This window comes from Atractosteus spatula, chromosome 26, assembly GCF_055471065.1.
Source record: "Atractosteus spatula isolate fAtrSpa1 chromosome 26, fAtrSpa1.hap1, whole genome shotgun sequence".
Taxonomy (NCBI): Eukaryota; Metazoa; Chordata; class Actinopteri; order Semionotiformes; family Lepisosteidae; genus Atractosteus; species Atractosteus spatula.
This window is the reverse complement of record NC_142731.1, coordinates 8,276,966-8,303,366: the sequence shown is the minus strand read 5'-3', so window position 1 is coordinate 8,303,366 and position 26,401 is coordinate 8,276,966. Positions and strand designations below refer to the sequence as shown.

At 48.2% G+C, this 26,401-nt stretch overlaps 1 protein-coding gene across 5 annotated transcripts in view; it reads left to right on the top strand.

The window, feature by feature from the left end:
• kansl1b (KAT8 regulatory NSL complex subunit 1b) overlaps positions 1–26,401 on the top strand; it is a 56,565-nt gene that overhangs the window by 9,259 nt on the left and 20,905 nt on the right. For all 5 annotated transcript variants that reach the window (XM_088906218.1, XM_088906219.1, XM_088906217.1 and 2 more), the window contains one exon: positions 4,539–5,997. In XM_088906218.1, coding sequence (XP_088762344.1) covers positions 4,625–5,997 — 1,373 coding nt within the window. In that variant the 5' untranslated portion in view covers positions 4,539–4,624. The remainder of the gene's footprint in view (positions 1–4,538; positions 5,998–26,401) is intronic.

The window sequence follows — 26,401 nt, the reverse complement described above, 5'->3', positions numbered from 1 at the left end:
GAAGGGGGGTGTGTGGAGCTATTAAAACTCAGGAAGGGGCAGTTAGCTCCGCGTTATTTTTACTGGGTTGTGTTGGTGGGGTGGGTTAGGGCGATCCCCTCTGCGATTTTGAAGTGAATAACCCCACTGTGGAATTTCGCTTCCCAGTCTCCAGTGCCAAAGAAGCACTCCCTGCTTATGACCGCATTCCCAACCCAATTCCAGGGAATCGGAGTCAGTAACACGGCTCTGCATCTTAACACACAGTCACAGCCTTCTTCTCCAATAACATGTTCTCCCATGTTCCTTTTGTCTCTTTGGCGGCTTGGTTTTGTTTCTGCGCCTATGATGCAATATGCTGTGTGAGATAAGAAGGCCAATACGCTGGCCTTTTTATTTTGGGGAACAAGGTTCCCTGAAGTACCGGTTGTTATGCAAAAAACTTCAGTTTTTGTCCTCGGACAGAGCTGACCGCTTTAAAACTGCTTGATTTTTTTTCAGCCTTTAATTAAAACGTTATACTCTGCATCTGTTGCTGTTCGGTGCTTTGAAAAGGAAAAATGGGATCTGATTTATACAGGGTGTCGAGGTGAGCACTTCCTGATGCCCCTCTTGTGCTGAGACTGGGGGACTTCAACCTGAATTTAACACGAGTACTAATCTGAAGCAGGTATTCTTCTAGAAGTTTTGAAAATGTTGCCTCGGACCATTCTGACAAAACATTTCTGCCTTTGTGTGCCTTAAGACCTTCAATTGTTTTATCATACCTGTATTAACCTTGTTGTGTTATTTATGTAGGTTGACTGTACCTGTTTGAAGAACTGCTTCTAAAAAATCAGCGAGGCAAAGTGAAACTAAGCAGCTCACAGCCTCTTCCTGACCATATTCCTTATAGTAGTTCAGGTGGGGGGCTGCGTCAGCATGCATAGGCTGCAAAGGAACAAATAATAGGTTTATTCCATGCTGAAAAGAGAAGCCAGGAATAAACGTTTCAGTTGTGGAGCCTTCTTAGGGTATATTCCTTACAGACCAAACTCTTGTCCATCATCCAGCTTTTCAGTCAAATGACGTGTAACTGATCTAGTTAAATACTGTATATGCCGGTTTATTGCACGAAGTTTCTAATATCTTTGCGTGCATGCTTACTGCGTTGCATGGTGGCGGAGGAGAATTTAGTCACGTTTGCGGGGAGAATCAGCTGGCGGTAAGATTTTGAGCCATTTGGTTTGGTTTGTAGTTACTCACAAGCCACCGCTGCAACAGCCAAGAGATGTCATAGTATTGGAAAGCCGAGCATCAATGTCGGTAGCTTAAAAGGTTTTCCCTCATTAGGAAAAATAAATCCACTCTACAAACATCCCCACCCTAGGTGCCGGGTAATGCAGGCCCACATCGGGTGAAAATAAGATGGCACGATGGCCCTGCAACGGATATAGAAAGAGAGTTTTATGTGGCCAGCTTCTGCAAACCACAGATAAGGCACAAGGATCAACCCAGTCAGCTCGAAGTCTCTAGTAAAAATAAAACGTCTTTGTCCACCCTCACGAAATACTGTGAGATCATATGAAGGCGTGAGGGTGTCGTTTTTCACAGCGTTCTGAGAGTGATGGGAGAGCTGCGTTCACCCAAGAGGGTTTCCTGCTGCTCTGCTTTCCAGGTTCCTGGGGTTTGCAGAGAGACTAGCCTACAGCAGGCATGGCTGCACTTTATTTTAAGGGAGCGTAAACTGAGTTTGAACTTGCAGAGAGGTGCTGGCGTTGAGGCAGCCACGTTTCCTTACTGCAGTCGACTCTTCCTCTCTGGTCTGAGGCGTGGGGGGGCAGCCCAGCTTTGATCAAGGTTCTTGCTGAGGAAGTGCATCGCGGCACCTCTCGAAGGCTGAGAAGGCCAAGGTTAGAGTGCGCGGATTAGTGGAGGAGAGAGGGCTCCGGGGGGCCGTGGGGGAGCGGGGGGCCGCCCCCTGAGGCTGCACTCCTCCTGGCTGGAGCGCCGTCGCTTCCCGATGCTCCTGGGGAGAAAACTAGTCGGCCCGCATCCGTGTGCGTCCGACACGAAGGCCTGTTGCGCCAGAGTGAGCCGCTCTACAGAGGAAATCGAAGCTAGTCTGAACAGTCATCTTCTAAAGCTGCTGGGGACTATTTAAAAAACAAACTAAGAAGTAGTTTTCACACGCATTGAGAAATACCGTCCCGCGCTTTTAGTGCGAGTGAGGTGGTTTCGTTTCTGTGTCCTTGTATGCTAAAAGCAGGTAGAAACTAGAGCATAAAACTGGAAGACATTGGAAGGTGTTGATAACTACAGTTTATTCCCCAGCTGCTCCCTCTGTTTCTTGCTGTACACCAAGGAGAACGTTTTCACGAAGAGGATGCTTGGTCCGTTGCAGGTTGTGTCTTCCAGTCGATCTGCTGCACTGGAGGAAGTGGTCGAGCCTGGTTTCCAGTTGCGTCCGAGACCGTAGTTTTACCCTCCTTTGGTCCCGTCTTCCGTTGGGAACCTGCCGGGACACCCAGAGTTAACTTTGACCGCGTTTCTGCTGAACTGAAAAGCCTTCTCGGAGGAGGTGTAGCTGTGTGTCGGTTGTGCTGTGGGCTCTGGTGGGAAAACGCTGAAATGGAAAAACGACTGGTATTAATTACACCACAAACAGGGCCAGCGGTGAGCTGTGTCGGTTCTGCTTTGGCAGCAGCCTGGATGGGGTTGGTGCGCTTGTGTGAACATGGCTTTTCAGCCGAGGATCGTGTCCTTAATGAGCCAGTCAGGGCCGGGGGGGGATAATGAGACACTGTTTTTGTGTGGACTGGTGGTTAGGGGTTAGGGGGTTCCAGTCCCAGGGAGAACCAGGGCTGCTGTCCCCCTGAGTGAGCTGTGTTGCCCAGACTACTGCAGCCACCCCAGCTGTTGCTGGGTTCCCCAGTGTGTGTGTGTGTGATAGCAGGCAGCCGAAACCACTGTACGTCGGGGTTGAAAAGGGCTTTGGCCAGACTAAAATGAGACGCATGGAAGAAATGGAATATTTAGTTGTCTGGGCTTTGGACAGAAATGCTGAACTGTCACCTTTAGTATGTTAATCAAGTATTTTCTTTTGTTACATGTGAAAAATGGAGAAATTACATGTTACATGTGAATGGAGAATTCATCATCTCTTTTTTGATGATGAAAGCCAGTGTGTTTACACTTACAAGAGTGCGTGCGTCGGTCTTCCGTAGTTCTGTGTGTTCCTGTGTGATGGGTAAAACTTGCCGGTGGAGCAGCCTGGAGTTTTCAGCTCGAGCAAAAAATTCAGCAGCCGCACTCGTCGTGCAAAACTACCCGTGCGCTGTTGGCGCGTTTTGATCCGAACATCAGTAGGCTTTATTGGTAGGACTACCATGGGATGATAGGTTGGCTGGAGTAATCGGAACCGGGTCTCAGTTCAAGTGTTATGACTGCTCCTCTAGTCCACGCCTGGTTCTGGAAACCAAACAGCGCTGCAGGCTTTCCACACCCGGTTCTGACCCAGATAAATGGGTTTAGTGTTCTTGACTGACTTACAGAAGGCTGTCTTAACATGAAACCCGTCCACGTACATGCCACAGCTGTGGCCAGACTGCGCTGTATTGAACTTCAGTACATTTGATTTGAAAAGGGCTGTTCAAAGAAATAAACGGCATAAAAAATAATTTTATAAAATTCTGTTATTTTAAAGAGGAAAAGGGTTGTGTCTTTTTAATCCCTCCGAGACTTCTGTGACCAAATTCTTTCTGTAGTTATAAATTAGGTCTAAAGTAATGCAAAGTAAGTCTTTTTATCACAATATGAATGAATGAGACTCTGCTTTATTAAAAATTAACTTCTATTTTTTGCCAACTTATTAACTCCACTGGTGTGTTAATTCAAGGATGTATCTTACACTTTGTAACTCCCGTTAGAAACATGTCACAGCTTGTCAAAAATCTGTCCTGCCCTGAACACACAAGTAGTGGCAAAATTGAGCTTGCTGGCGAGTTTGATTTAGTTGGAATTTAGTTTAAACCGTGCAGTCTAAGCAACGCAATGCGTAATACTGAATATAACTTCGCTATAGTTAATGCACCACGGTTTCGGTCCCCTGTACGCGAGAAGAGATCTGCAGCTGCCCTGTATGTGTCCGGAAGGACAGCGTTAGTAGGTTTCAGGAAGGCTGAGCCATTGTAGTGTTTTTAAAAAGGTGCACCTTGTAGGTTTTAAGCTGCAGTTTTCATTGCGTTGCAAATTGAAGATCGTTTACTTGAACGAGCAGACGCGCTTGAACTGGTGTTCCGCTCCTGGTGGGTGGGGAGGGAGGAGGGCGAGACGTGGCTGCACAGCTTTTTATGTTCCCGGGCACCGCACTCTCTTGCGGAGAGCCAGCCTTTCCGTGCTTGTGGCCGCGCTCTCGTGTAAGTCCGCGCAGGGCGGCGAGTGACTTGGAACTGCGGGAAACGCGCGTTGCTTTTGCACATGGGGCTCTGCAGCCTGTGGGGCTCCTCCGTTCGGCCGTGCCACCCCCCTGTGATGTCTCCTCTCACGGTTGTCTCCTCTCTTCCCGTGTCCCCCGGCAGGCTGTCCTCCGGAGAGGCAGGAAGCGGGCGGTGTGGAGCTGGCCTCGGCACTGGGAGAGGCCGCCGCGCCCGTGTCTCTGCGCTGCATGGCTGCGATGGCGCCCGCTCTTACCGACGCGCCAGCCGAAGCTCACCACATCCGCTTCAAACTGGCTCCCCCGTCCTCCACCCTCTCCCCGGGCAGCGTGGAAAACAACAGCAACGCCAGCAACATCCTGCTGTCCAGCAACGGCGCCGTGAAGCGCAAGCCCGCCGTCGCCCCCGCCCCCGCCGGCAGGAAGGAGGAGCCGCCGCGGCAGGAGCCCGCGCCGCCCACGCCCCTGGGCAAGCTGCAGCCGCTGGTCACCTCCTACCTGTGCTCTGATGTGACTTCTGTCCAGCCGCCCAAGGAGTCCCTGAAACTGGGCAAGCAGCCGGTCTTCAAGCCCCACACCTACTTCTGCAGCGGCGATTTCCTCCCCATGAAGCACCAGGCTCTGGAGTTCCCCGGTGAGCCCCTCAAGAGCATCATGAGCGCCGACGGCCCCCCGGCCGCGCCGGCGCCCCCGGCCCCGGTGAACGGCCTCGCCAAGAAGCTCGCCAAGTCCGCCGCCGGCGGCCCCGAGCGGGAGCGCGCGGCTGCCGCCCTGGCCGCCGTCAATGGGGACAAGGCCCCGGCCGGCCAGGACGCCCCGGCCCACGCCGCCAAGGAGGGCAGCGGTGGGGGCCCGGCGGCGGGCGGGGCCGAGGCAGAGCAGCCACGCCGGCGGCCCGCTGGGATTTTGAGAGACGCGGCAAACGGCCCCGACCAGCCCGCCCCTCCCGCGGCTCCGGGTGTGGCCCCCGCCGCCGCGGACCAGTCGGGCGAGCCGGCGCCTGAGCAGGCGGGCGGCGGGGAAGGGGAAAACTTCAGCGCGTCTTCCGATCGCCTGGACTCCGGTTCTGTGGATCCCCAGGCCGCGGGCTGCAGCGGGAGCAGCTGGCCGGCGCAGCCCCCCGCCTCCCCGTTCGGCAGCCCGGACGCGGAGGTGAGGGCCAGGACTCTGGCGAACCAGAGCCGGCAGGGCGAGATCGAGAGCCGGCTGCGGCGGCTGCGCAAGCGGCTGCAGGTGGTGCAGGCCAAGCAGGTGGAGCGGCACGTGCAGCAGCAGCTGGGCAGCTTCCTGCAGACCACCTTCAGCCGGCTGCCCAGCCTGGACGCCCTGCGGCAGCGCAGCCCCGCCGTGCTGACCCGCAAGGCCGAGGCCGCGCTGCGCCGGGCCGCCGGCGACCCCGGCGCCGAGGACGGGCTCAGCCGCTTCCTGAAGAGCGGCTCCGTGCCCACGGAGCTGGAGAGGCTCTCCCTGAGCGGCACGGCCAACCTGCGGGCCGCCGAGAGCGCCTTCGACTCGGACGTCACCGAGAGCAGCTCGGGCGGCGAGACGGACGTCGAGGAGGAGGAGCTGACCAAAGTGGACATTGAGCAGCGGCACATTCCTCTGTAAGTCATAATCCTTACACTCGTGTAGTGCTTTCCTGGACCCTGTTCACTGTGGACGGTTTGCATAATGAGATGCATGTTTAGGCCAGGGGGAAATCTGGCCAGGATGCTAGGGTGAACACCCCTACTCTTTTTACGAAAGGCCCTGAGATTTTTAAGAGAGTCAGGACCTCAGTTTTAAGTCTCATCCGACGGGCAGCCCCCTTTTTACAGTATCGTGTCCCCCTCACTGTACCAGGACGATAGGACCCACAGAGATTGCAGGGTGAGCGCTCCCTACTGGCCCCACTAACACCTCCTCCAGCAGCAACCTTAGTTTTTCCCAGGAGGTCTCCCATCCAGGTACTGGCCAGGCTCACGCCTGCTGAGCTTCAGTGGGCTGCCAGCTGTGAGTCTCAGGGTGATCGAGCTGCAGGCAGTGTGCGTGAAAGGTACGCAGGGCGGACTGCGCAGAGAGGGGGTGCTGTCTCGGTGGTGTGCACGGCTGCTGTGGGTAAATGCTGCAGCAGAGGCAAGAGATCACCAGCCATGCGTTGAGGGTTCTGGCGAGAGGGGAGCGCTTCTGGTCTTTTGGGGTCCAAGGTCCGATCGGCAGGACGTCGTGCAGTGCTAGAGGCCCAAAAGAAAACCCACTGATCCCGATGAAATAGTTGTGGAGCACTGAAGAAGAAAGCATGGACTGTTGAGATATTAGCAGTGTGTCTTGTGCTCTCCGTTGATGGGACCCAAAGCCGTTGTTATAGCTGTGTCATTGCTCGGACCGTTAAATAATGAGTGACGTAATGCTTTATCTGCACAGACAATTACCGTGGAAGGCTATCGGCTGTGCACTGTGTCTAATGCACTTGATCAGACTGCAGTCTTTCTGTGTGGTGGTATTTCACTGGAGGCGCTCTTCTTGGACAAACCAGCTACTTCTGCGCCCCCGTTCCTGAGTTTCATTCATGAATATTATCGGTGGGTCAGTTCTCTCCACTAGTTTGACCAGGGCTCATGGAGAGCTGCTTGCTTGTGCTTATTAATGTACAAAAAGACAAAATGCCGGTTCTCCATAATTGAGAAAGACTGCATGTGTGTGATGCTCCATCAGCCTTGCTTGCTTTCTTTGGCTTCACCACGTGCACCAGTCGTGTGACACTGCCTATACTAGGCTTCTCTCGGTACAGATAAGCTGAACCCTCTTCTGTGCAAACAACAGCTGAATATTTTACCATAATGCTCAGCATGGAAAAGGGTATTTGGTGAATGCTGATGGACGTATAAATGAGCTTTTAGTGTGAAGCACAGTATTCCAAGGTGGTCTGGGTCACATTTGTCCACCACTGACTCAGCAGGCTGCTGTAGCCTGGTGGGGCGTGCCCTGCTCTTTTGAAGGAAAGTGCTGGGGTGCAGCCTGTTGCACAAAGCCTGGCACCCAGTAGAGCTGACATTCGGCACAGAGCCCTGTTGATCCCACGAGAGGACCGAGAGCTGGAAAAGACGCTAGACCAGCGCGGTTAGTCAGCGTAACCCTTCGAAGGATCTAGGTTTCCGAAGTAGAAAAAAAAAACTGGAACAATCCGTCCTTTTTTTGTTAATTTAGTTTTTTTGGTTGATTAGATGCACGTCACAAGCTGGGGGGTGTACCCGGTGTGGGGTTACGCTAGTGGAAGCTGTTCTCCAGGTTCAAGTAAAACAGGTTTCTGGGCGGATCGGTCAGTAAGGACACTGGCTCGGAGCTCGGAGCGCCGTGGTGGAGATGCAGGCGGTGTGAGCCTCGGCTGTGCTCTCTTACCCGGAAATGAGGGGGTTTCCCCAGGGAGCAGCAGGAGATTGGACAGGGTGGGGTTCATCCAGCTTGGCAGCGACTCGGCTGTGAACCCACACACCCCCAGTGGCTAACATAGCCCCCTACTGCAGCTCCAGCAAGGCCTCCTGTAAGGCACCGTGGGGCTCTTGGCATGTCAGTTGACGATTCATTAGCAAAACTGGCCAGCAGGCTGATTAAAAATGAACTACATTTTTAAAAACAAAACTACAGTAGTTTTGGATTGGGGACGTTTTTTTGCCATTTGTGGAACTATGAAAGATTGCGTAGGTTCTGAAAATGTTAGTCAAGGGGGGAGTTCTTAAACGCTCTGGGGTATCCGATTATTTTTCTTTCTGAATGCAGTATGAATGTGTTTCTAGGAGGGACACTGGGATCTTGGCATTAGTGAGCAAACTAGGTTGGCGTGCAAGTGCTTGTGCATGCGCGCAGGTCGATCCTGGGATGAAGTGTGCAAATTATTGGGGGAAAGTTCATTTTGCGTGGTGTTTCTCTGTCCGACACATGGTGAGCCTTGGCGGAATGAGCTGGGCGCAGCTGGGATTCACGACGGAACAGCTCGTAATATCCGGATGTGTGGCCAGTGCTCTCCTGGCACCAAAGCAGTCTTATTGATCCGATTGGCTCTGGGCGCCGCGCTGCTCCTGGATCCGCGGTCGACCTTTCGCGGTCGGAGTATGAGGGGTGGCAGCTCGTCTCTCCGCCAGGAGGGAGCGGCCCGGTGCCCCTGCGCACGCGGGTCCACTCGCTGGGGACACCGGGTGTCCAGCGGTGGACGTGCGTCTCTGCCTGAATGAGCTGCTTTCAGCACAGGCGTACCGCTGGTTTGCTGCTCGGTTTCCACACAGATCGTGGGCATCTGTTGCCTAATATCTGTCTGGGGGAGGGAATCTTTCTTGCGTGCCATGAAGAATAGCACAATTTAATGTATGTGTGTGTATATGCATGCATAAATCCTTTATACTGAAGAAACATTTCAAATGCATCTCTAGCCCTGGTTTTGGAGGGTCCCAACCCAGATATATGTATAGGCTACCCTACACCACTTTCAGTGAAACAGTTCAAGCTCATCTGATCAGTGGTTCTTTCAACAATCAAGTAAAGTTTCAGGGAAAGGAGCACTGTTGGTTCAGGACTAGAGGAATGTCTTAGTTTTGTTCCCAATGATCCCTAAACGACTTAATTGGACGTGCCACCTGATTGTCTTTCCGGGCTTTTAAAAATTTGTTGCTTAAGGGCAAACTTGCTGGACTGGAGTTCTCCAGGATCAAGGTTTGAGACCCCTGCTTTCCAGGGATTTCGCTACCGATACGAGATGGCTCGTCACTGATGTCTAAAATGCCAGGTGTTACTGACACCCTGGTGTGCTTTGAGAAGTCTGTGATGACTCTGCCCCTCCCCCAGTACCCTTTGCATCACATCAAAGGCCGCAGCAGAGGAAGCTGTTGTCAGTGGTCTGCACGGTGCTGAGCCTTGGTTCTGTCAGGCCTACAGCATCCGCTAAGGTGAGTCACTGCTAGAGCTCTCATCCTGAAAGCCCCGCGGTGTCTGATACGTCTGTGCCTCCAGGAATAGCCCAGCTGTTAAAAGAAAACCTTACTTGAGTGCAAGCACACACCCACAGTCTAATGTGTTGAAATGGTTCCATTGTAGTTAATGTCACTGCTCAGAGAAGGGCCTGGAACTGATGGACTTCAAGTAGCTTTTGTGGATATTGACTTGTCAGTGTTTTGCATGAGAGTAAAAAACAGTGACAGCTACAGGGAGCTTGTGTTACATTTGCATTTCTTTTGTTTTCTTGCGGCCAAACCTGAGGGGCGTGTGTGTCTCGAGTACCTCCTTCGGGCCTGCCTGTCATGTGACGTGCAGCGTGTCTGCGTGTCCGCAGCCCGTGATGTCATGCGGGCGTCACCCTTATTGCATCGAGGTTGTAAGTGGAGACCCACATGGTCCCCCGACGATGATGAAGCACGCATGACCACATTTTTTAGTCCTAGGAAACATTTCCCCATCAACCTCTCCAACTCCTGAAAGAGTACTTGATGGCTTTTAGTTTGTTTTTCTGAATGTGAACAAGAGGGCTCAAACAGTATCTATAATCCAGCTCTGTTCTCTTCTGAAAAGTGTTGTTGTGTATTTATTGTAGTTCGGCACATGGTGGAGGTCAGGTAATTGATGACGAGCCTGTATGATGGAATTGAATGCAGTTAGGACAGGAGGGTGCTTTTGGGGGTATTGCACAGCACTGTGGGACAGTTTAAAGCAGTTAGTGTGTACATCTCGCTTGGAAGCGATCTCTGAGAGCCTGTCTGTGACGTGACTACAGAGGCTTCTTCTCAAGACGGAAAGCAGCACAGCGGTGCTGTGTTGTGTCCCGCATTTTCACTCCAGGGCACACATTTGGAAAGTGTTTTGTTGCGGGTTCGAAGTTCCCTGCTGTGAGAGACGCCTCCCGTTTCTTCTCGCGTGAAACCTGTTCCAGGCCGCAGTCCCCAAGGGCAGAGTATGGTAGACGGGTTTAAAAAGGGTCAAGTCTTTGACAGGAATAGTTCAGATGATTTTAAAAAAGCAGAGGGTCAATCGGATGACTGGAAGCAGTTATTTTTGCTTTGTCTTAACACTGCAGTGCACTGATTTGCAGGGGCCTTCCAGCCTTTGCTTTTGATTTTGGCTCTTATAAACAAATCACTGGTGGTGATCGTCCTGGCTTCACAGGTGGTGAAATTAAGTGTTCGGTACCTTGTCCCTTATGCAGAGTGCATCACACACTCTCCATATTCTTACAGCAGGTAATCATTGCAGCCTGCTTGAAATAGCTGCTGTATTTCTTGAAAAAGGTTATTTTTTTTCATGCATCAGCTGATGAAACAAAAATCAGCTTCTTTCTCACATTAAAGATAGAAGCACAAATGAAATCTTTGCAGAGCATCCAGTCAGTCACATGCCTATCTGATAGAAACAATAGGATTATATTCAGATCATGATGAAAAATAGTGAGACAGCTAAACCTGGTTGGTTGTAGTGTGGTGTTTTTATTTCTTTGTAATGAGTGTTTGTGTTCAGCTTTAGCTTGCTGTTTGTGTATTTTTTCACTATTGGTCACCTTTATCAGGAGATTCTGAAAGAGTGCTTAATGGCTTTTAGTCTGGGGATATTGGACAATTGAAGCCTAACTTTATGGCTGGTAAATTAGATGTGACGCACAGAGGACACCAAAAGAGGTTGCTTGCACTTTCCATTAAAAGAGACATCAGGATGGGTGTGTGGTTAAATATGTGTAGGAAATAGAAAAGTGTCACACAGAAAGTGAGGAAGATGGGATTTTTTGGAGACTCATCTCTTTCTACAGCTAGACAGTGTGGGGAAGCAATGGAAAAAAAGACCAGTAGCATGTTGGTATATTTGCAGTAGAATTTACATGGAGGGAAGTCATGTCAGGGCTTTGGAATTTAATAGCGAGTCTTTCCCTGGAAGGCGGTGCACTCTGAGAAGAATATCGCCGCCCTAGAGGCAGATCAGGGGAGAAAACCAGACTAGCCCGTGGCCCTGAAGGGCGTGCCATTCTAGCACAGGTAGGGAGAGTTGAACAGAGATGGTGACATAGGGGGGCATGATTCGGGTATTCACAACCCCGACAGGCATGGCCCACGCGAACGTGGGGGGGACCTCAAGGTCAGCAGCAAGACAAAGAGCCAGGGAGCACGACCGGGGCCGGAGATCGTTTAGGGCCAGTCGAGACCGGGCAAGACGGGGCGTTCCTCGTGCGGAGAGGATTATGGGAGCCTGGAACTAACGTCCAGGAGGCGCGACTGAAGCTGGCTCTGTGACATCCTTTTCGAAAGGGATAAATAAAATTGTGAAAACAAGAAGCTACTACCAGCCAAATGAGTGTCGTGGGCTGAGTGGCCTCCCCTCCCCTGTCTAGTGTGATGTGGAGTTTGGATCTGCATGCGGCCGATGAATTCACAGGTCCTGCTGTGCTCTCGTGGGAACGTCAGTTTCTTTTAATTACGGTTGCGTCGGCTGCGTTGGTGCTCCACCCTCTCTGCAGGCAGAAGTGAACCATAAGAGAGCAAGTTCTTGTTCTTGATCGTGTATGAAGTGTCCCATCCCGCAGCATGCAAATGAGCACCCCGAGCCGAGTTTCCTGTTTATCTTCTCTGAAGCACCTTTGACACAGCGAATCACGGGCTCGGTTTTTGAGTCGCAGACCACAACTGTAGGACAGGATCTTGCACACGTGCTCGAGCTGGGGGAAGTTTCACGTGCTCACAGATTGTTTAAAGTACACCCCACCCCCCCACCCCCCAAAAACTCAGGAATGAAGCACATTTCTTCCTAGGCCGAATTTGTTTCAGATATCATTTGTAAGATTTCAGCTAGAAAGACCTTGTTGGAGATGAGCCTCTGGTTTACAGATCCAGGTGGTACAGCAGAGGCTGCTGAGACCAGGTGACGTTTTTTTTAACAAGCATGCACCAGGCAGGCCTGTACTGTGACTGTATGTGCAGCAGAGATTTCTGCCCTTGCTCAGCTGACCTGTGTGCGTTTTGGCCAGATTGATCAGGGGCACTGTGCTGCCACTGCTAGAATATGCCTTTTTTCCTGGTATGCTGGGATGGGGGCAAGTATACAGTCGACTTGCAACTTGCATTTGCAAAGAAAACTGAAGAATAGCACAGATTTAGGGGTAAATTTTATCTAAATTGACGGTATGTAGATTTGTAGTGAAAATCGGAAGAAAGTTGTGCTTCTCACCCTGTAGCCACATGGCTTCCTCTTCTGAAGTTACTGGTGCATTGTGCAAGGTTTTGCTTTTTTCCCCACTGTGGAAGGCGGCGATGGAAATGAATCGTGAAGTTCGCGAAAGAACCAACCAGCCAGTTGTGTTCCTTCTTTTAACAGATGTTGACTTGTTGTTGTTGAAATCGACCATTGGTTTTCCTAAGGAGGCTCACCGGTGAATGAGTAGGTTTCAGCGGGTTGCCCTTGCTGCTGACCTTGGCAGTATGATCTCCACAGCCTGCAGATCAGGGCCACTTTTTCTTGGACTTGCATCTTGCAGTGGAAATCTTTGTGGTTCCTGGTGTTTTGACACACCCAGTCTGGTCTAGGAGTGAGATTTCAGCCTTGCAAGTCCTGCTTGTTCGGTGTTCTCTCTTTTGTTTCACAGCCTCATTTATTGGCTCAGGATGTGTGGAGACAACTGCTTGTCCTTGTGCATTGTGATAGTGACCTCCAGGAAAAATCGTACTCAAGAAATTTAAAATGGGAGAGATGAGCTTCCCAGTTTTTTTCCTTCTGTGAAATCTTAAATGCTCTCCTGATCAGAGTCCCCTCGCCCTCCACTGTGAAAACGGATACTTAATTGTACTGCATCATAGGTTGAAGGTGTGATTTCCTAACCCTCGGTTCTTAATTTCAGTAGTGTATGACATAAAAGCTGTAACAAAGCTTCGCTGAGCAGAAAGGCTAACAGCTATTTCAATGTTTGTTGGTAATACAGCAGTTTTTACATTATGCTTAGTTTAAACCATTGAGTGTTGGTATACAAAGTGAATGAACTGAAACTGATAACTCCCTGCACCACCTCTGAACCTCATATAGGTGAAAGGATAATACATTGATATACCGCTGTAGTGAGAGTCTTTGGCTTTCTGCAAGTTTCACAGCCTTGTTTCTGATTTAATAAGATTAGACTGCCGGGACGTTTCTCAAGTGTCCGTGCTCTTGAAGTGCTGCTGAGCAGTGTCATTCTGAAAAGGATGTTGATATTTCTGCGATCTAGAATGACAGTAGGCTCTTACTGATCCATCTGCTGACCTTTGACTTTGCCCTGGTCGTCGGTGTTGCGTACTGTCTGAAACACCTTTGTGAGGAATATCTCTCGGCTCACGTTTTAATTGGCCCGAGGGGGAGTCTGTTGGTTTTGTCTAATTGTTCTGCTGATAATTTTGCTTCCCTAGTTTTGTTGTTGGTAGTGAGTCTCATCAGCAAGCCCTCCTGCAGTTGGTTTGATCTAGATCTCGGCTGTGTGTATTTGTTTTTCACATTTTGAGACAGTGTGGCTGAAACCTGTGTTAAACCGATAGAGGCCTGGAGGACGCTGGGCACTGTTCACTCACAAGTATTGACTGTCCAGCCTGCAGTAGAGGAGGCTGATGGCTCTGCTGAAATTTGTTTATAGTGAGGCTTCGGGTGGAGGGCTTTCTGTGCTCTGTGCTTTGGATAAAACCTTTTGTCTGTATTTTTCATCAGGGGTGTCACCTATGTGCACCTTAATATATTTATCTGAGGTGTTTCCGCACGTGACTTTTTTTGTGTCAAATCTGTTCTGAACGCTCTTTTCTGCTTTAATTAACTAAAGTGAATCATACTCTGTTAGGCCCCTGAGCAAGGCCCTTAACCCCAACTGCTCCAGGGGCGCCGTATAAATGGCTGACCCTGCGCTCTGACCCCAAGCTTCTCTCCCTGTCTGTGTGTCTCATGGAGAGCAAGCTGGGGTCTGCGAAAAGATGAATTCCTGATGCAAGAAATTGTATAGGGCTAATAAAGTGATGTTAAACCAAACCAACGTGACATTTTTCGTGTTCTGCCCTTAATATCAGGTAGTAAGTTTTGAAACCTTGATGTGGTTTCCAGGGACTCCCCTGCTGGAAAGAGACTGTCATTTCTTTACCATGTTGGTGCATTGGTATATGGATTCCAGGTCTCCAGTGTGCTCTCTTTGAAATTCAATTACATTGAAAAGTAATGAGACGTAGGTTAGAATTTAGGAATTAGATGCCTTTTTAATTAGTCTGGAAGATTGATTGTTCAGGATTATTGTAAATCCCACACGCTAATGGAAAAATAGTATAGTAGCAGTCCTGTATTTTATAGTAGACCACCTCTATTTAGCACTTTCCTCCTGCAGAAAATTTGACAATGAAATGACTTATTTGGAAATTCAAATACATTTAGAACAATAGAATGAGACTTGCCAAAGATTCCATTTACCAATCCCACTCTGTCACCTGGATGTTTTATTTAGAAGCAGATGGACTTGTTTTAGTTATCTTTGATTCCAGGTTTAATAGTACGCTTGTCATGTTATATCGAATACCGATAAGGCTTTTTTTTTTATCTTTTGCGCTTTAATCTTGCATAAGCTTCAGTACCTCTCTGTACATGCATATACACATCAGTATTGCTACCCAAAAGTATCCCGCTGAACTTCAGTCTGAGGAACACAGAAGGATTCATCAAAATAAAGCTCTTGTGCTTTATGTACTGTTAGGAAAATCGAAGCACAGAACAGCAGTGCTGGTGCATTTTCTTGTGTGACTGCCTTAGAAAATGTTTTGTGTGCTTTCGGTACTGTGCTGTTGAGTGTCTTCAGGAGCACAGGGAGTTGCAGTATTTATTCAACAAAAAGAAAAAATCGAGGCTCTTGACGAAGGCAGGTGTACATGGCTGTGCATCTCGCACTTAAAAGGCAGATTCTTGGACAGACAATAACACAGTATGTGAATCTGATGCTTTTTCTGCCTCGCTGTTCACAAGTGGAAGAACCTTTTGCGTATTGCAGCCCAGAGCGAGCTGGCTGAGATGGGCTCGCTTTTGGGTGAGAGCCCATTGTGTAGTACACTCAGGAAAGTCACAGGGGCTTTTATATAAACCTGTAACTTGTATTCTTAGCAGGCCTGCAGAGATGGGTAGGTAGATCTCTCGTATTCAGTTTCTCTGTTGCTTAACACATAGAGCGATAGGTTGCAGACAGTGTGGTAAGAGGTGTTTTCTGGTGCTGATTTGTGATGACTACTCCAGCAACCCTTCTAGAAGCCGTTCTTTCTTACTGGCATGTTTTTTTTTTGCACAGAAGATTCATGCACTTCCTTACAGATAGGGGGCACATGCGCGCACCCACACCGTCGGGGGAGCGGGGGTGGGGCGGCCACAAGTGCAGCCGGTCTTCCCCGAGTTTCGAAGTAAAAACGAAAGAGAAAGAGCCCTGGGGGCTGGCCGGCTCCCGGGGCGAGGGAGCAGGAGCTGGAGGAGACGACAGGAGCATGGGGTACGGCCGAGGGGAGCTGAGTGACCCTTGGCAGGGCAAGGGATCAGCTCTGTCAGTTCTCAAGTGTGGCAGTCCTGCGCACGATCAGGTGCATTAAAGAGTTCAGGTCTGTGTGGTTTTGGTAGGTTCTTCTTGCGTTTTGCTCAGCTGAGCAGGTGAAAGGCCCCCCTGGCAGTTTGTATTGGAGAGTTCAGGTGTGCGCAGGCTTGTTCCCCTTCTGTGTAAATTTATACACATCACAGGCCTTAAAGCTGTGTCTTTTTATTGCACTTTATTTTGAATACCACTAGAAGGGAATAATGGCCTTTAGGATTGTCCTTCACCTGGAGTAATTTTTGCCCATTTTTCTGCACTTCTTCAGGGCAGAAGCGTTTTGCTGAGTAGCCTGTAGCCACATTTTGTCCTTGCCGTTTTCTTTCATCAGGCAAACAACATGGAACTTTTGCCAGTAGCAGATGCTTTCTCTAATGTGAAAGTGGTGCAGGGCAGATGTGGTGTGAAACGGATCTTCTTTAGGGCTTAATTGGTGTAGTCCAGCAATCGGATAATTTAGCAGGATTTGAGGGAGGCCTGGAGTCTTTGAAATGTGAGAGAAACCAGGAGCTCCCAATGGAAAAACCCACCTAACCACAGGGGGCATGCACACTTCACACAGAAGGTGCCCCAGTGCCAAATCGAACCCGGTTTTCCGAGTGCTGTGACACAGCAGGGCTGCCATGACACTGGGACGCACAGCGGCTGGACTTGACCAATCAGATGTGCACATCAAGGTGCAGCAGTCAGTCACTTGGGGCTTTGAAGAAATAAGAAGCATCTGCTGTACTAGTCCCTTGCAAGAGATTTGTTTTTTTCTTTTCGGTATTTGGCCGTGCCTGTCTACTGGTCTAAGCAGAGACTGCTTGCTCGACTCGAGGAGTTAGGACAGTGACAGGGCTGACACAGCCCTGCAAATGTGTGTGAACCTGGTGAACGTGACCGCCTTTTTCTTTCTGCAGCTGGATAAGCATGCTGTGTCCAGGGCCTGTCTCAGCCTCTCCTCTCCACGCATTGTTGTCTTCCATCGTGTGCTCTGCTCCGGGGCGCCACTGCCAGACAAAGAGCCCGACTGTTAGGGAGAAAGGCTGCAGCTTCTGCGTTTTGAGAAAATGTTTCTGGTGCATCAGCGGTGAGCTTTGCTGCCTGGGTACGGTTCCAGACCTGGGGTGCTATCGGTGCAGATTCGGTGTGGTCTCCCCGTGTTCGCTTGGGGTTCAGGTGCTCTTGCTTTCCTCCCACAGTCCAAAAACATACTGGTGGAGTAAATGGCTTCTGGGAAAATCGGCCCTGATGTGTGTGTGTGTGTGTGTCTGCTCTGCGATGGACTGGCGTCCCGTCCAGGGTGTAACCCGCCTTGTGCCCATTGCTCGTCTGAATGGGCTCCAGCTCCCCGCGACCCTGAATTGGAAGCAGCTGTTAGATGATGGGTGGGTGAATCTCTGGTGCATGTGCAGTTCCAGTCTGGGGAAAACAGAGCTGCTGTGTACCTAATACACGTGACCCTGCTCTCCCAAAACATAATCCTGAGAGGTAATATTTTGTTTAAACATTGGCCAGTACTGAAAAGAGTACTGGCCAATACAATTAAGAGTACTGCATTAATACAATTATCTGTTTTGCATTGTGCAGTTAGGATGTTTGCACGTGTCCTCAGAGGCCTTGTTCTGGGGTCAGCTGGTCATGGAAGTATCTACGTAGTAAAGCATATGCTTGCACATTACTATGAATAGTATGTGCAGTTCAGTCTCCACTCTCTAAAAAGGGCATTCCTGACCTAGAAAGGGTTTGAAGAAGAGCAGTCATAATAGTACCGGGTTTAAAAGGAAATGCATACAAATAGGTTAAAGGAACTGAATCTCTTCAGTGTTGATTTGACTAGGTTTAGGGACTCTGCAAGTATTCAGAATTCTGAAAACTACGGACAGGCAACTCAGTAGATTTTTATTCAGCGAAACGAGAGCAGCCTTTTCCTCATTTCCAGCTACATGTATTATGTACTGAGAACAGGAGGTGCGTTTTTGCACAAATGTGTGCTCGGCGCCTGGAACGAGCTGCTGAGCCATGTTGTTGAAGCTGGTTCTCCATGATTCCTCGAGAAAGGGCTGGGTGAAATTCTTCGGCCTCAAGTAAGCAAAGGAGCATAACGTGGTCACGTGGCCTCCCCTCTTCTGTACCCTCCTCGTGCTTTATAAATAAAAGTAGAAACATAAAAGGTGTTGCAGTGTGCAGTAAAGCACTTAATGCTTTTATCCTAGTCTTCTAAACACATGAGTGTGCTAGCTTTGCTGATGCCACCAGGGATAGAATTGGTCAGGCACAGGTTATTAGAACACGTTAAGGAAAGGCTAGTTTTGCACACTGAACTCTCAGGGGGTCTAAATTGTGCCCAGGTGCCTTAAAAGCTCATGATGAAGCCATATGTGCCGGTGTTGGACCTGTTTCTAGTAGGACAGCTGTTATGAGTTAGAAGGCCTGTCTCTGATGGCTGTCAGCTCTTAATGATCCTAGTTGCTAAACCATTAGTGCAAGAAAAAGCGTTAAGTGAGTGTTTTAAACAAAATCCTGAAACCCCACCAGAGAATTTGGATTTTTGAAACTGGCAGAGTATAATTTCCCTGCATGTGCACAATTCATAATTACAGGATAATGGAAAGCATTTATTTGTATAAATTCTCTGTTGCATGTTTCCTATATGGTGCTTTTAGTTCCTGTACCTGATGTTGGGATGTAGTGCTACAGTAAAGTAAAACTGCCACAGTAATTGTTGCACAAATGTTCTAAATACTGAGAGATTTGCATGCAGCACTGGTCTCTTCAGCAGTATGAGGTTCACAATGCTGTTTTAGACTTACGGTAACAGTGTGTTAGGCTAACAAACAAGCAAAGCAAACTTATAATTTGCTTTCAAATGTGGGAAGGCCTTATACTACACAAGACAATAAAACATGAATAGTGTGATTTGAATAGATTCTATTGTTTTTTTTAAATTTATGGCACCCTTGTTTGTGTACTTGTAGAATATGCTGCTAATTTCAGATTTGTGCATGAATAAAACTTCATGATCTGCCTTCCCTGCTTCACAGTGTAGCAGCTGTGCAGGCTGTACCATTGTGTGCTTGGATGTGGGTGGGACGCTATTCACACATCTGCAAAAGCTTTTCATCTGTAATTTGTAGGTAAGATAAGTAAAAAAAAAAAGGGATTGTGTGCAGTTTGATATTTTTTAAATAGTCTGTCTGCACAATCACAGAAGTATGGAGATGGTTATGTGAGACAGGTTTAGATCATGCTTTCAGAGAAAGAAAGGCCTACAAATTGATGGGCTAAAGTTTATCTTTCATCTGTGCAAGGGCCCCATTACATTACGCAGTACAGCTGAATCTTTCTCCCTGCTTGGCAGATGTGGAATCGCAGTGGGTTTGCGTCCCTGGGGATTTTCAGATCGCTGCGCAGGAGGGCAGGGCCTCCATGGTGGCTGTGACTCAATGAGTAAAGAGGGAGGAAATAAAAGGTTAATTTCCCAACAAAAAGCTGTGGAGCAGAAGTACAGATCTGCTGATTTAAAGTCGATAAATATGCTTAAAGAATTAGCTTGTGATCCCTTGCAAAGGCTGGTAGTTCTGCAGTAGGTCCCGGAATGTCTTAATTTATATATGTATTTAGGACCTTAAAAGATGTATTCAATTGTTGTGAATACCTGATGTTACCTGCAGTTATTTACTATAGAGTGGAAGGGAGAACAAGGCATAATCGTCTGTGATTAAAATGTTACAATTGATAGTGCCTGCATTTTACTTGGCTGGAACCCGGGGCCTCCTGCCACAGGCTCTGCTCCCTCACAGGATATATTTTTCTGAGAATCGCCCCCATCCAGAGCTGGGCAGGCTGGGGGAGTGTTCCTCATGGCGGCTGGTAAAACGGAGCTCTGCTCTGCTCTCGACACGCCTCTCCCTGCCGCACAGACACAGATCCAGGAAGTCGGCGTGTGTTGTGCAGGGCTGAGGTCTCGCAGGGCTTCCTGTTGCTGTCGATTGTGTTTTAGCTTCACGCTGCTGTCAGCGCTGGCTGGCGGGCCTGGAAAACAGCACATGTCGTGCCTCTCTGGCGGGGAGGAGGGGGAGGGCTGAGCAGTAGGGTGTCATGAACAATAGAGCATCTTGTGTCTTTCACCCCAGCTTGTAAATAATTCTAAATGTGCAATTCAGAAGGTGTTTCGTGAATCTGTTTTTAAAGACCAGCCTGTAATCATGGCTGATTTTACAATTATTACAGCTCCCTTAGTCTTCCTGCTTTGGTTTTTGATGCTGCAGCGTCTTTTCCAGGTTTTCATGCGGTACTGTAGGCTGGGAGCTCTGGATAATGAGCTGATTGGTTGTATGCCTTGGTGCACGTTTTCAGGCTCACTCAAAAGTGAGGCTGGGCCTAGTGGCTGAGTATGAAGAGATTGAGGATGCCTCATGCATGCACAGACTGGGTGACATAATCATGGCTTCGCATAAAATCTTTGTCTCTTGGCTTACCTCTGGCTTTTCAAGGTTGTAAGAAGATCTCCGCAGTGACCTGAGCTCTCTTGCAGAGTTATCAGCTGGGTGTGGCATGAAAAAGTAATTCTTGGCCTTTATATTGTGTGCAATAGTTTTTGGGAACTTTGTGTAGCCTTATGTGCATGGTTTACCTTATTCTTATTGAGCATGTGTAGAAATGGTAGTTATATGTGATAGATATGATATTTATGCAGGTTTGTGCACATATGAACTGTAAATAATGGATTTGGCTTGTCACAATATTCCAAGGATAGAGATCAGGTTGGTTTTCTTTGTAACATTCCAGGTACAGCCCTCCTGTTGGGGCTGTTGATTCATCTTTTAATTCTCTCTGAGCAGTTACTTTGTATGTATGGGAGTGAACCTCCTCTATCACAGTGTTCACTTCAAAATAGCATCTGTCTCTGGCAGCTCCTGCAGTGTCTGTCCCATAATTAAAAGCCTTTTATGTGAGAGTCTGAGGAGGAGAGGTTTGCCTCGCAGACCACACACCGCATCCAGCAGACCTGGGTAGCTTGCGTTTGTCAGATGCAAATTGCTAATGGGATTAGCGAAATAACAGGGACAGGCAGGGTGAAGATGGTTTTTTTCTTGTAAAATGGGATTTGAGGAGGTTTACCTGATTTCATTTTCTAAATGGTAGATTGGAAGTTGGGTCATCTTTGATGCATTGTCTTTGTCAGCAGAAGACTGGCGCTTTGCAGACCACACATGCAAGGTGGCGAATAGGCTGCCTCTTGTTTTAATCTCTCTGGTGGTGGGGGGCTGCTGCAGTGGCCGTTTCAGATACAGCCAGCTTGTTGCCCTCCAGTGTGGTTGGCTACAAACCAGAGAAAGCCATGTGGCCCGTCTAGCTTGTTCGGTGGCTGTCATCCAGTGCATCCAAGTATCTCCTCCAGGGGATGTGCGGCTCCGGCTCGGGTTTGCTTGTTCCAGACTCCCGCAACCCTTTGTGTAAGAGAACCTCTCCTGTTCTGAATTTTCAATCCATTTCCCTGTAGTGTGCGCTCGTGTCCGCCGGCTTTTGTTTCATCGTCAATTCTGAAGACGTCCAAAGGGTTGAGTTTGCCAGTGCCCTTGGGCATTTTGAAGACTTGAACCAGGTTCTCGCAGTCCTCTACGAGGAGGGGCGTGATTCAAGTCTTCTGGGTTGCAGTGTTGCCCATCTTCCTGATTGATCTTCAATCAGGAATCTTCAATGGCAGAAGACTAAAGATAAAGAGTAATAGCTGTGCTTGGTGTCGTTCTGCCCGATCCTATCACGCTGTGTGGGGAGTCCGCTCGATTGGTTTGTGATCATTCCCTCCTCTGCGGGTCTCCCCCAGCTGTCGCGTCGAAGATCCCGGGGAATCTGCCTCTGTAATGTGGCTAGGTGGCTCTTCCAGACGCCTTTGTGCGCTCGGTGTGGGTTTGTTGGGAGCCCAAGGCCGTGTGAGTGAGCAGGAGAGCTGCAGCCTGATTTGTAAGTAAGGATATGCTTCCCCACGTGTGGTCAACCACACCAAACCGGGTAAGGTCTGTTTCCAGGGTAACCCGTGGTTCAGCTCCCGGTCAGGTAAAGTTACCTCTCTTGGCTTGAGATAATTTGCCGTCTAGTTCTCAGTGGCCAGGAAAGAAAGGTGCTGGAGCCCTGCGGCATGTTTATGTGGTTAGAGAAATGGGGTGCAGTGAAGTCAGGGGTGCTGTCCCTCCCGGCTTTGTGTTGTGTTTTTGGCATCGGCCATCCCAAGGGTGCAGGTTCTTGATGTGCTGCTGCAGGTCGCTTTCGTGCGAGAGCAGTAGTAAGATGACTGTGTGTTTCTGTGCACAGGAGTCAGGCTGAGAAATTCTGACCTGATTTCGTGGTTAAATTAGGTGGGGAGGAGCTTTGTTGAGTCATGTGGATGATCTGAATGACGGCTCATTTCTCCTCTAGCTAAGTGGAGGCAAGCTGCTGAATGTGTAGGAGCGCAGGCCTCTTTGCTTGGAGAAAACAGTAAGTGTGTAGAAGCAGAAGTCAATCTGCCTGTTCAGCAGTGCTGTTTCTGGGCTTGCTGCTTTTTTACAGACGGACTAAACTCATTTGTAATTTTAAATCTTAAATGTATTTGCAGAAAGATAATTTTACATTGCCGTCTACCAGTTCTCACATTTGCAGTAATAGTATCCCTCGAAAAATGATGTAATTTTGTCTGTGGAGCATTAGAGTCGAAGAATTGTTAGGAAAAAGTCTTTGGAAATATCATAAAGTCCAAACAGGAAAGTTGATTTGCTCACAATTCTTAAGATGCAGAGGCCTTTTAGCTCAGTGTAAATGTGCTCATATCAGGAAGTGCAGCAAGCAAGCTATAGCGTTATATTGGTGAGACTAACATTTTCCGACCCACCACGTCAGGAGTACATTAAACAGCTTAGCAATGTTTCGACATGTTTTTAATTTTCACGCATAGTAGCATGCGTGTTTGTGATAAGTAGCAGGAAGTGAAATGGGAGCTGATTTAATCCAGTTCCAGCTAGGTGGAACCCAGTGGAACAAAGCGCATCACTGGCTGGATTTGCTCCGAGAATATTGTCCCCATTTCGGCGTCGTGAAATTCCTCATCAGTGGGCACCGACGATGCCAGGCGCCTGTAGATCCTGCCTGGTTGCTTTTTTTTACTTCTGATGCAAGATGGTGTAAATGGGCTCTAGCCTCTCCGTGGAGGAAATGAAGGAAACAAAAGTTGCTGTGAAGTGCCAACAAAGCTCTCTGTCAGAGACACGGGCACGTGACTCGGCAACCCACTCCACAGCAGGGACTCCGAGAGCGAGGTTACACATCCTCTCTGAAAGCCTGTGTCTCAGGATGCAGGGGGAAGGAAAATGTAATTCAGTTAAGCTCGTTGAAAAATGCCAGCAGTTCTGGTGGTTTTACTCTGCCATCCAGTCTTTTTTTTTACCAGTACGTTGGTTGCTGGCCTTTCGCAACAAATGTGATGCCCTTCAGCAAGCTTGCTGAAAATAATCTTGCATTTCTAGAACTCACTCTTGGTTTTGCCTCTGATTTAGTTCAGTTCCTTGCTGCCTTGACCCCAGTTTTGCACCCGTTTCTGGTGCAGCTCTTGGCCTAAACACTGGTGAGCATTCCTTCATGACGATCTGCCATCTCCCTGTCTCTGGGACAAGAGTGGTCCAGGTAGGACAAGCAGGCCTTTAGGGGTTTCACTAAATGACTGATTATGTACCCCTGTGTTTTTTTTCTTGAATCGAAAGATCATTTTAATAGTTTAATAGTTTTTTTTGTCACCTTCCTTTTTACCAAGGTCTGGGCAGTTCTTGTCAACAGTCTTTATCTGTAATTTATATTAATATACGATAAATGAGAAATTGGAACAAAGTGCAAGATATGGGTTTGCCTAGAATGTCTTTGCTTACTGGGGCTTCTCTGTATACCTTTCCTTTGTTGGAATCCAACTTTAAAATATGATCTGATGCCCTTAGTGTGTTTTGGAAGTGCCCCACACAAGATGAGCTCTCCTGCTGTTTGTGGAGCTCACTGAAGCCATGTGTGTCACCCAGTTTCGTTTGCTGCTGATGTTACCTGTTGGGTTTAAAGTCCGTTTTGCAGTCATCTCACCTGATCATCTAATAAATCGCTCTGAAGAGAATTGGAAAGGAGTCTTTGCCTCTGGTCCTTGCCTCACAGTCCATTTAGGCTCTGTGTTTAAAGGGGGATCGCAATGCTATTTTTTCATTTGGAGTGGTAATGAGTCCGCAATGATGGATGCATTTCAAATTAGATTGAATACTACCATCATGTATATATAGAACCCCCAATTTACATCACAAACTTTAAGAAGTTTCAATGTCTGTGATTCGGAATGAGGCAATAAAACGCCCATGATGATCCAATGATAAAGTGGCCCCTTTACATTGTAAACACGCTTCAAAACACCTTAATACTCAATATTTTTCATGCAACAGACACATACAAAGCGACATGGTTTTTGAGATACTTTTAAGTATTGCAAAATAGAGCAACCTGGCAACCAAATAAAGTAATCTCATAATAAACTGCGTTGTTAGGAGAGCACGTTTCTACTTGCTTAAAGAAACTAGTGACCAGGAAGGGCTGTTGTAATGGCGCAATTTGTGTAAACGCTCGCTCTTACTGGTGGTGAGACCAGTGGTTTCTCGTCTGCCTGCGACAACATGGCGAACATACAGAAATTTCACAAAGTTCACCATTTTACACTTAGTTCACAATTTGTAAACTTTTGCAGTGCTGTCAATTAATTCATTTTGTTACTGCGATGTAATAGCCTGTCCGAGAAACTGGGACTGCGGTTACTCCTGGTGATTTCAGAATGTTGATCTTTTAAAGGGCCACATCTGTGTTTTTTTCATAGTTTCTGGTCTGTTGTCGTCGCAGATTTGTAGACAGTGCCGTGGTTTTCAATTGTGTTGGTGCCTGCCCTGTTTCGAGGATAAGTTTAGGCATCTGCAGAAGCTTATTCTTTGCTTTTTTCATTGTCCTTCCGTGTTCGTCATTCAATCGCAGGCTTGATGTCTAAAAACTGTCCTTGCTGTACATGGTGCCCAGGTTGTAATGGGTCAGTCTATTTCTCGCATGTTGTGCTACATTATTTAATATGATATGATATGGGGTTGATATGCATATTTTATTGTCTTGGCTTTCGTTTTCCTTTTCAGAATGATTAGAAGACACCAAGCACCTGGTGTTTAGACCCGCTTTGTGTGTTGCAGGTTGAAGTGTTGCATATGAATGTGCAATGTGTAGTTAACAAAACAAAGAAAGACAGGAAAGTGAAAGTCTGCGTGTGCTGTTTTCTTGATTTTCAACATCTGTTCTGTGAGGGCTTAGCCACGTCTGTGTGAAGGAGCTGTGCCCATGCGTGAAAAACGCATCATCCCAGCTGACCTCGCCTCGTCTGCCCAGGCACATCACACGACTGGCTGGAAGCTTACTCCCGATCTCTGCCTTCCAGTGAATCCTGCAAAGTGCGAGACTAAGGACTTGAGTGGCTCTGCAGTGGTGATTGTCCAATGTCCGCATTAGAAATAAAATACAATTAAAAAACAAACGGGAGACTATACCTACAGGTTGTCCGAAGGGGTTAGGCAAGAGCTTGCATGGAGACATGATTTCAGTTTTCACTCCAGAGTGTTGCAGTGAGCTCATAGTGCAGACTGCACCTTGTGGCCGAAACAGGACGCTCGATAAGTCTAAATAGTACTACTTCAAATAATACTAAATTCGAAATAAGAGGGAATGTGTTTGTTTGCCACCTGCTCATGTGTGTTTTAAGGAGGTACTTCCAGAGGATCGTGGAAGTCAAAAACAAGTTACCTAGCCATGTCGTTGAGGCGTTAACCTGGGTTATTTAAAGAAACGAGTGGAAAAGATGCTCGGATTAATTGACCTGAAACCCAGAATGAGCTAGATGGGTATGTATGGGACTTTTGCTGTTGCAAATATTTTCTGAGGAACCATTATTTTTGACTTCGGATGTGTAGTGCAGTCAGAATTTCTTCAATGAGTTTCCTGTCATCCTTTAGCTCCTTGAATAAATTCGGTCTGAGATGACTGTTCTACAGGTCAAGCTGTTTGGTCTGTTCATTAGATGGGTCGTTTTTCCTGCATTTCGATATGTCCTCAGTAATTTACAACCTTTTTCTCAAGCCCTGTCTCTTCAAACACCGCATGCTGCGTGGATCCTGATGAACACGGAGCGAAAGGCACTGTAATTTAATTATCCGGCCTCGGATCAAGGCGGTGAGCTAGCACCGCCTTCGTGCTGATTCCAGTTACAGTAGTGTCGTGACCTCTGCACTAGTAAAGATGTTAGGTGCCTTTTGTGAGATTTGCTGAGTGCTGTGAAATGGAAGGTTTATCCTCTGGGGGTGGTGGGCTGGTAAAAGTTTAAGCTCAGCTCATTAAAAATACGTTTTTCCCCAAGATTGATGTAGAAGTGCCGTATT